General features: G+C 46.2%; 1 protein-coding gene across 1 annotated transcript in view; it reads right to left on the reverse strand.

Moving 5' to 3' along the window:
• The window catches only part of Rab40c (RAB40C, member RAS oncogene family), a gene marked incomplete at its 5' end in the record, with an annotated part of 36,290 nt that extends 25,427 nt beyond the window's left edge, over nucleotides 1-10,863 (reverse strand). Inside the window, 1 exon segment of the mRNA XM_005391634.2 lies at nucleotides 10,761-10,863. Within this exon segment, the coding sequence (XP_005391691.2) occupies nucleotides 10,761-10,863 (103 nt within the window).
• Nucleotides 10,864-10,953: the final 90 nt, after the last annotated feature.

Consider the following 10,953-nt stretch of genomic DNA (forward strand, 5'->3'; position numbering starts at 1 on the left):
TTTCAGTGTTCTCAGCAAAACACTGAGACCTTACACTTTCTGTCCCATTGGGTGCTTCCTCCTTTTTTACAGTGTATAAAGATGCAGACTGTGCTAGGTTGTCACTGACTCTCCATCAGAGAGCACCTGGCCCCAGCTTTCCTTTTAGTATGTGTCTATAGCTTTTTTCTTAATCTCCTGTCACCCCCTCTCAAGATCCTGCTGCCTGCACAGGTCCAGGCAATTCACCAAATTCTATCACTTACATAACACAAACAACTGCATCGCAAGTTACATCCCTTTCTCTCTCCTTTGTGTTATAGATATGTATGTACGTAGGTAAGGTTTAGCCATACATGTTGGTAGATTATATTGTCTGGGTCTTGCTTCTTTTTAAGAAAGTAAAGGAGAAGGAAAGGAAAAACAAAAACAAAGAAATATACATACATATATATTATATATATACAAGATAGTTAAGATCATTTTACTACTAATTTCTCTTAGTTCATTGAAAAGAAAGGTCTGTGCTCATATTGTTTGGACAATTAAATGCATAAATCTTGTACTGTAACTAATTTAAAGATAACAATACGCAACGTATTAACCATTGTTACTTTCCTATTATCTTGTTTTGAAATTTTTACCTTTTTTCTCTTTATAAATTAAAAACAAGTAAGAAAGAAAGTAAAGGGAATGCTGTCTAGAATAGCCCTAGGTCTGAAGAGGATGAGAGGCCAAACCTAGAGGTGACAGCCCGACACTGGCTCTTTGGGCCTCCTAGGCCCTATGCCTGCATTGCTGCTGTCTGAGTCCTGCCTAAAGACAGCAGATAGGGCTGGGCAGGGATAAGCACAAAGCAGCTCTGGATATAGAGGCTGCTCTAGGAGGGTACTGAGGGATGCCAGATGAGTGAGAACATCAAAACTGACTGTAGACTCAGTTGCTCTTCGGATATTCTATAGTATTGCCAAGATCTATTTCCCTAGGAAGTATGGAGATGGCTGCTAGGAAAGCTATGAGGAAGTCTCGATGCTGGGCCTGTGGTGGCCACTTGAGTGGAATTCCTTAGCACATGTGGCCTGTGTCTGAGACAATCTTTGATTAAGCAGCCACTTTCCTGCAGAGCACAGTGAGTCAATGGCATGGTTTTTGTTTTTTTTGAGACAAGGTCTTGCTATGTAGTTCAGGCTGGCCTTGAACTTGCACCAATTCTTCTGCCTCAGCCTCCTGATTACAGGTGTGTGCCACCATGCTCTGCTAGTAGCATGGTCTTTCTGCCAAAGCAAGGTATAAATCACATCTTCTACCTCTATTTCCCTCTTCTTTAGAGGGCTCCAGTAATACAAAGACACCCCTAGAGAATTACATAGTACCATACCCCTAGAGAATTACAAAGTATGCAACAAGGAAGAGCATACATGGAAAAGAGACCTAAAAACTCTCAGATGTCTGCTAAATTCTGACCTCACCACAGCTTTATTTTGGGTGTATAAATCAAGATGTAGGGTCTCTGTCTTTGTGTCTCTGTCTCTGTCTGTCTCCCTCTCTCTTTCTCTCCTACCAGGGAACACTGAGCTACATCTCCACCTTTTTTATTTCGAGATAGGGGAAGTGAGGGGAATCTGGCTTCAACATCTGTCACCCCATTGATCACCAGCAGGGTTAATTTTGAGACAGGGTCTTGCTAAATTAGTTGCCCAGGCTGACTTTGAATTTGCAATCCTGCCTCAGCTTCCTGATTACACGTGTGTAATTTCATACCTAGCAGGATGCTAGATGTTTCTATTCCACTATAAGACCTATTAAGAGTGAAAAACCCAGTACACATAACCTGGCTGGCCCACTCCACCTGACATGTTGGCTGGATACTCCCACATACTTTGACCAGAATCAATGCAAATGTAGTTGGACTGAGCAAACCAGGCATGAGTCCCCTAAACAGGCAACATATAGGTGAAGCCTTGTTCTGCCTGAGGTTCAAGTCTTTAAGGAAGAAATGGCAATACTAAATATATAATTATTCACCCACTTTCTAATATAATTAATGGCCACAGGAGGCCCTTTAAAAATTTGTGATAATGAATCACAAGTTACTAATAAAAGACTAAGACTGAAACAGAAAACACTAATTGATGTCTGTCCCTTGCAGTTCTTCAATCAAGCACCCCAATTACAATCCCCAGCAAGTGTCCAGGGCAAAGGCAACATTCCCACTCCCAACAAGCTCCTTCTCCATGAGCCTCGCTCTCCTGCCTGGAGAAGTCCTCTCTGGGCAGGTGTGGACACAGCACCTCACCTCCCAGTGAGGCACTTGAGGAATGCCTGATCAGAGAGAGGGCCACTTTCAATGGCTGTTGGCTCCTGTGTGCAGTCCTCACTTTCCAGGAAGCACAGCCCACATCCAGCTGCCTGAACACAGTGTGGGCCTTCATGACTTCAACACAAAGTCCAAAGCAGACAGAAGCACCATGTGAGGCAGCTGCTGTTTCTTGATGTGTTACTCCTTAGGGGGAAAAAAAAGCAGCTCTGGTCAAATGTCCAGAGACAAAGAGCAAAAGAGGAACATCTGGGTCTTCTAGCAACCAGAAAAAGCTTTTTATGAAATGGGCGGACATAGAGTGCAGCAAGGTCACACATCAATGAATGCTCCAGGACAACCCAAGCCCCTCTGGACACAGGGATCACATGAGCTTCCTGCAAAGACTGCCAGGACCAGCCTTTACATTCCAATCCCAAGATAAGACTACAGAACATGACTACGTCAAGAATGCTTACCTAGGCCACGGTGCAGGCTTGGAGAAGGAAAAAGGAGTCCAAAGGCACTCAGCCATTCAAACTCTAAAAGGAAAAAGGAGCCTAAAGGCAATTCTGAGCAGAGAGGCAAACACTATAAGGTAGCTCCAAGGTCTGCCTCCTAGGATTCATATCCTTAGAGGATGGGTGGGACCTAAGACCTACTTCTGACCAACAGAATACAGTAATCAGTATTCCCTGAGACTGTGTTACACGAGCCTGGACTCTGGCCGGATGTAGTAGCAAATACCTGTAATACCAGCATTTGGGAGGCTGAGACAGGAGAACTGCTGAGTGTGAGGCCAGCCTAGACTACATGGTAAGTTGAGGCCAGTCTGAATTACATACCAAAACAATCTCAACACACCCCCCTAAGAGACAGGACTCTGTCTTGCCGGCTTGATGAAGTAAGCCAGAAACTAAGGACAGCCAACAGCCTTCAAGGAGCTGAGCTTAGAAGGGACCCTTCTCAGATAAGATCCAGCCTGGGCCAATACCTGTGCAAGGCCTGAGACTCCATGAGCATCTAGCTAACCTGTACCCAGATTGCTGACTGTGAGCTTAAAAATGGGCTGTAGTAAAAAACAACAACAACAACAACAACAACAACAAAAAACTAAACCAAATAATATCTAACATAAAGGTACACTCGCACACACACGCATGCACACACACACACACACCCCCCTCTTACCCAGCCTACAAAAATATACTGAAACAAATCCACAAAAAGAACCTCTGAAAATCCTGTTGGGTATAGTGGCACCTACCTACAATCCCAGCACTCAGGAGGCTGAGGCAAGAGGATCACCACAAGCTCAAGGTCAGCCTAGGATATATAGTGAATTTAAGGCCAGCCTGAACTACATAGTAAGACCCTGTCTCCATACATACATACACACACACACACACACACACAAAATCCTGTGAGAGGTGGTTAGAGTACCCTTCTTTGTGACCAGTCTCAGCAAGGTCAGCCACACTGGTGCTGCTGAAGCCGAGAGGGACAGGTATAGCCCCACTTCTACTGAAAGGTCTTAGGTTACCACTTCTGCCACCAGGGGATCTCAGCTGGCCTTGGCACTTTGAGTGCAGGAGCTGGGAAACCTTTTGTGTTCTACTTGGAGGCACAGATGACAGATGTGATCTTTGGCCCAGCCCAAACTGTAATTTTGGAGATGGAATGGATAAGCAGGACCCTGCCAACAGGAGACACGGTGAGCTCTGGAGTTCTAGTAGAAACAAGCTAGTAGAAATTATGGACAACCCTGTGCATAAATCAGGTGAAGGGCATGATCTAGAGCCTGGCACCAGGGCCCCAGAAAAAAAGTCCCCAAGCTGTGATGACATGACTCAAGGAGTTCTTGAAGGTCCATGTGTCAGGTCCCTGTGTTCCCACATCCTACTGCCTAAGACAGCATACTGCCAGGAATATTATGTGACCAGCTTGCTTCTATCACCACATGGAGAGAACAACAAATATTCACAAATCTTGCCCTCCATTTTTCTGGTTTAATGAATAGTACCTTACTTTGTTTAAATATGACACTATAAATCTGGTTTTTGTTCTGTTTTTCAGACAAGGTCTCACTATACAGTTCAGGCTACTGTTAAACTCATTACGTCTCCCAGCCTGGCCTCAAACTTGCAGTAATCCTTCTGCTTCAGCCTCCTAAGTGCTAGAATTACAGGAATGTGCCACCACACCTGGTTCCATCTTATTGTTTATGCTTTACATCTGCTGCATTTAGTATCAGTAGTAGTATTATTTTACATATACTCCATATTTAATAAATCATTTAAGAAATTGATGTAATATTTCTCTCCACCAAAAGGAACCAGGCTCCTTGGAGAAATAGCTGCTTGCAGGGCAGAGAGGACAGATTATCTGTTTGGAGGACCAGACTGTACCAGAAGTAGGGACATTTAGGGACTTGGAGCATGAGGATACATGGCTGCCTGAGGGGGCCCCATAGAGAGAGGGGTGTGGTGGCACATGCCTGCAATCTCAGCACTCAGGAGGCTAAAGCAGGAGGATTGGCCCGAGTTCAAGGCCATCATTGGCTACATACCAAGTTCAAGGTCAGCCTAGACCATATAGCAAGACCCTGTCTCAAAAAAAACAAAACAAAACAAAACAAAAAAAAAACACCTGGTCCACACTGATATTAAACAAATATCCTAGGGCATTTCTGATTTGTAGCAGCAGAGGGAGGAGAGCACCAACAGGAAGTTTCCACTTTGTAGGTGAGGAGGTAAAGAAGCAAGGCTAGCCCAGAGTCCAACAACAACTGCAGGGCAGGAATCTGGTGGGCTTGAACCCCAGGACTGAGGTAAGGTTTGTCTGCCAGGCCACTGTCTGCCACTCTCTTACACCTAGCAGCAGCCCTTTCTGTGGTTTGCAACCTCGCTGGCACAGCACCTTTGGTACACCTTGGTTATAATAACCCTCCAGGCACCACTGCCCACCTCCCTTCCCTCATCACCATCCTGAGGGCTAGCTCCTTCAGAGTATTTCCTTATCTTGTGTGGTGAAGTGCTTCCTCTCCACTGTTTAAATGTCTGCCACTTTGATGAGCAGAGGTGCCTTGCTACTTTGACTCTTCTGGTCATGCTCCACTGTTTTCCTGCTCTGGCTCTCACATTCTCATCACTTCCACTTCTCCATTGCCCTCATCCCCTCTTCTACTTTCTGAAGGAGGAATGTCCACAGATCAGTGCTGTATTCAATATTCTGACCTCAGCAAAAGAGCTGTGCACTATGGACATCAGAGTCACACATCATTACTAAGCTGACAACTAGGACATTTTCTTTACCTCCCCTTATGCTCAAAGTTACGCTTTACCCTCACTGCAAAAAGTACTACTAGGGCCACTTTTCTACCCACCTTCTGCCTAAGCATGATCCTACAGACCCCAAGTTTTCAGGGACCAGCAATTTTGCACCTTTCCAGTTATAATCTTCAAACAGAACAAGAGAATAAAGGACATGCCAAGGACCAGATTCCTCCCTTTTGTGTCCTTCCTGCTCACTTCTCGGCTCCCTAATATGATTTCCTTCCTGAAACAGTTAAATTTAGTTCATCATCTAAGCTATAAACAATCATGCCAGTGGAAAAGATTACATTATATTGTATATGCACAACACAATAATCTCAACCTTGATCACACTCCCTGCAAGCTAGCTGGTTGGTCTTGTTCTGTGCTTGCCTGGTAAGCATTTACTGTCATCTGGCAGAACTTATGGCAAAGCTAAAGATAGACAAAAACACAATTCAATATTCTACCTACTGGCCAGGCGTGGTGGTGCAAGCCTGTAATCCCAGCACTTGCAAGATTGAGGCAGGAGGACTACTGCAAATTCAAGGCTAGCCTGGACTACAAAGTGAGTTAAGGCCAGCCTGAACTGCATAGAAAAACTCTGTCTCAAAAAGACAAAAAATCAATCAATCAATCAAATCTACCTACTAACTTAACTGTTTGCTGAAAATGTAGGAAAGGCCATGTCAATCCAATTTATGAAGTGCACAATTAGCATAATCTGGACTAGGTATAGAAATCTGTCCTCATAGCCGTCACCTCAGCTGGGTGCAAGTTTATCTTTACACCACATGACAGGTGATAGCAAGGACATAAACAAGACCCATGACCTCCAGGCTAGGTCCATATCCCTCCTGTAGACATACCACACCTCCCCTAGACTGCCACCTCACATCCTAAAGGGCCCCTTTTATTGTTTTTCTCAAAATTTTCTTCTTTCTTTTCTTTCTTTTTTTTTTTTTTCTTTTTTTTTAAAAAAAAAGACTGTCTCCAGGCTAGTATGGTAGCTCATGCCAGTAATCCCAGTACTCTGCAAGGCTGAGCATGCAGGATCATAAATTGAAGTTCACCCTGAGCACCTTGGCAATTTACTGAGATCCTGTCTTAAAATTAAAAATAAAAAGGGGGTCAGCCATGGAGGCTGGCACATACCTGTAACTCAAGTACTTAGGAGACTGAAGCAGGAGAATCACCACAAAGTCTCAGGCCAGCCTGGGTTGCACAGTGAATTCAAGGCCAGCCTGAACTACAAAGAGAGACCCCTCCACAAAAAACCAAAAAATAAAATATAAATAAAAAGGGCTGGGGATGTGGTTCAATGTAAAGGCCTTGAGTTCAATCCTCACTGTCACAAACCTACAAAACAATAAAGAGAAGGAAAAAAAAGGAAACAAGGAAGGAAAGAAGGAAAGAAGGAAGGAAGGAAGGAAGGAAGGAAGGGAAGAAAGAAAGAAAGAAAGAAAGAAAGAAAGAAAGAAAGAAAGAAAGAAAGAAAGAAAGAAAGAAAGAACTGTCTCTATTTTGTTGTGCCTTGCACCCTCAGCTCCTGGCCCAATGCCCTGTGTGTTGTAAAATGCCCAAAACATGACTGAACAAATGAATGAAATGAAGAGCCTGAAGAGGAGGGAGAGATGGTAAGGACAGGGAAAAAGAATAAGGAAGGATCCAATTATAACAAATCAACAGAAGGTGTCATAACAGGCAGGATGTTAACAAATACAGAGGCCAGGTTCAAGTCCAGATGCACAGAGGTCTCAAGAAAGACGCAGAGCTACTCTCGGCCTGGTGGGCTCTAGAGAGAGAGCCAGCATCCCTCACCGGGAGCAGCGTTGGCAAGTTCACACTTGAAGGGCTGGGCCTGCCTTGAGATAAGTTTAAGGGCAATCAAAAGGGGCCAATTCCTGAAATGCAGCTGGAGCTAGGGTTACTATATTTGCCTAGTATGCACAAAGCCCTGGGTTTGGCCCCCAGCACACACATACACACTTACAAAGGTGCCAACTCCTGACACAGGTTCCCAAATGCTGGCTGGGGTCAGGCAGAAGGTCCTCCAGGGCTCAGGTCTCCAGCAGAGTGTGCAGGAATAGCAAGTGTAGCAACTGGCCCCAGGTCCAGGGAGTGACATGGGGAGACAAGGGTGAGGAAAGAATCACACCCTTCCTGCTGTGTCACTGTTCAAGGTCTGTGTGGGTCCCTCCAACAAAGAAGACTAGAAGCAGGATCCCAGTGACCACATTGCCCTGGAGAACAGCTACCTCTGCATTTCTGAGCCTCAGTTTCTCAACTGTAAAATGTAGATGACAGTGCCTCCCTCAAAGGGTGGTATAAAGATTAAATAAAGAACTGAGACAAATATTCAACAATGTGCCTGGCACACATTATACACTATACTGGAAGAATTAGCTGTACCATAGTAATCACTCCTGTACCTCCTGTGAGGCCAGCATCCTGCCCAAAAACCTACTATCAAACAGAGTAATGGCATAGGGTGTTTTAAATCACCCTATGAAATCCAGAAGAAAATCCAGACCTTAGTGTCCAGTCACATACAAAGAAAAGAAAGGACTCTGAGGGGCAACTATGGTGACTGTATGACTGATCCCCTATCTCAGAAAAAAAATTATAAAACAGGACAGGTTTGCGTACCACACCTGGGTTCAAGAGTGAGCACACAGCATACTGCCTTGGGGTCACCACAGACCTACCACCCCAAGGCCAAACCTTAGAGCCAGAGCCAAATACACCACCAGTGTGTTTATAAGTAGAAACTGCTCACAGAAAGTGCACACCTCCTTCCTGGAAGCTCTCATCACCAAGAATCTCCAATGCTTTTGCTCTGGAGCACAAACAACCCTAAAACAACTGTGTACCTGGAAAACTAAGAAACCAAAGCGCCTGAGAGGAAGGTTTCCACCTCCACAGAGATCCAAAACCACGGCTCCTGCAGGTACTGGGCACATGGTCACAACATCACATCACTACTGCTTCAGGTGTCAATGCTAACAAAAGACCATTTTGATGACTCATGTGTTTGTGAAGCTGGAGAGAGTGACGTTCACGCATGTACCTGTCTAAGAACAAGCCAGACAAGACTTCAAGGCAGGTTAAGGATCTGGCTGTGATGAAGAACTGGTCCTAGTCAGGTGTGGTATCACATGCCTGTAATCCCAGTACTCCAGGGCTGAGGCAGGAGGACTGCCATGAGTTCAAGGCCAGTCTGAATTACATAGCAACACCCCCGTCTAAAAACAAAACAAAACAACCAAACAAACAACAACAACAAAAAAGAAGTGGGGTGGGCTTCGCTGGAGCAGCATGCCTCTTACTGCATGGAGAACCTCCCTGCCACCCCATTTGGAACATTAAAGTTTAGGCCAAAAATAAGAAACTGGAAACATACATACTGAGGCTCAAACTCAGAGGCACTATACAACCAAGCTACATTTTCAGCCCTCATTTTGTTTTGTTTTTGTTTTTGTTTTTTTTGGTCCTGGGAATCAAATTCAAAGTGTCCTTGCACTTGCCAGACAGGCACTTGCGCCTATAAGCTAAATCCCCGGCCCCCTCATTTTCTTTTGAGACAAGGTCTTACTAAGTCGCCCAGGGTGATCCCTAACTTGAGATCACCCTACCTCAGCCTTCCAAGCAGCTGAGATTACAGGTATGCATCAGCATGCCTGGCTCTGAGGGCTTTTAATAATGAAGGAGAAAATGAAATATTCACCTGTTCTTTGTGAGAGAACCAGAAATCCAAAGCTCCTATTAATTTCTTCCAAAGAACAAACCCACACAATGCTAAATCCCAAGAACCAACTGATTCAGAGTTTCCAAACCCCAATGGTCTTTCTGAGGAAGTCCAAGTGTTGTCAGACTCACCAACTTCACCCTGCTAAGAGCGCTTCCAGGGTCAGTGAGGTGATGCCCCAATCATAATGCCCCAACCCTCATGCTGTGCACATCTCAACCCCAAGATTCCCTGAACATGGGGAATATCATGCTACTGCCCAGATATTCAGCTGTGTCGGCTTGATGCTACAGGACACCTGTGGGAACCTCCGGATATATTGTAGCCCTGCCAGCCCTCAGTCTAAGAGCAAGCTTCCCACATCATCTCTGGCAGATGGCCTTCTGTGGTACCAGCCCTTATGAGCTTCCCATTTCCACCACCTGGAGTAGATCTTCATGTTTTATGCAATATTGGTCCCATTTGAGTCAACCTATAATAGGAAGTGTGGCAATGCACAGCAGCTAGATACAGAGAACAGCACAGGAAGCTCATGTCTCCAGTTACTGGCTATGTGCTCACAGATGAAGCTGGCGGGGCTCCCCACATCTGTGGACCTCATACCTTGCCTCCCCCACATGGCTCTTCCTCTTTGGCCCTTAGAGACATCTACTCTAGGCTGATACTAAGAGTAAGTGGCAGAGCAGATCCAGCACTCCTGCTCAGGAGGAGGAGCCCTGAGTCAGTTCAAGTGATCAATACCCTGGACAAGTCCTAAAACCAAAGGGTGGGAGATGCAACACCCACAGGCAAACGACTTGGCAAACAGTAAATGCTCAGAGCAGCCAGACCGGACCAACAAGAGCCCAAGGAAAAAGGCAAGAAGGAGGTAGAGGCCAGACAGAAGAAGTAAAATTAGTCAGGTGAGACAGCACTTCAGAGCATCCACGGGCTTGCAAAGGCTGAATGCTGATGCGCCGCCAGTTTCTCTGCTATCAGTGCAGCCCCTGGGTCTTTTAAGGACACACCTCTGCAGCTTGGAACCCAATCCCACCTACTATTAACTCCATTTTTACCTTAAATACTGAAATTAAGAGGCAAGCTCAGGCAAGCGCTGGTGATGCAATCTACCTTGTGTATTTGAGCCATGCACCCGGAAGTTAAAGGGAATATTTAATAACACCGCTGTCGGGGTATTTTCTCCTGGCACAAGCTGTAGTAGGCTCCCTGAGCAAGACTCAAAGGGGGGCAGTATGAAAGGATCCCCTCTATCCGTGCGGTGCCAACCCAGATCTAGCCCAGATCTGCCAGATCCCCAAAGCCCAACCGCCCGGGGTCTCGGTTAGTGGGACGCGGCCGCTCAGGCGAGTCCCCGCGCTCGGGCAGGGATGCCGCGCCGGGGCAGAGGCCCTGAGGCCCCGCACTCCCCCGCGCCCCGGCCTACCGTTGCTGTAGGCGTACGGGGACTCGGCCGCGCCGTCCTGCAGGCTTTCCAGTATCTCGCCCTTGCCCACGTCGCTGTCGCCCACCAGCAGGAACTTGAGCAGATAGTCGTAGCTCTTCACCGGGCTGCCCTGGGTGCCCATCCTCCAGCCGCCGCGCCGCGGCCTGAGGGCGCCGCCGCCGCACCTGCGGGC

Source organism: Chinchilla lanigera, unplaced genomic scaffold (assembly GCF_000276665.1).
Source record: "Chinchilla lanigera isolate Chin_1 unplaced genomic scaffold, ChiLan1.0 scaffold00041, whole genome shotgun sequence".
Lineage (NCBI taxonomy): Eukaryota > Metazoa > Chordata > Mammalia > Rodentia > Chinchillidae > Chinchilla > Chinchilla lanigera.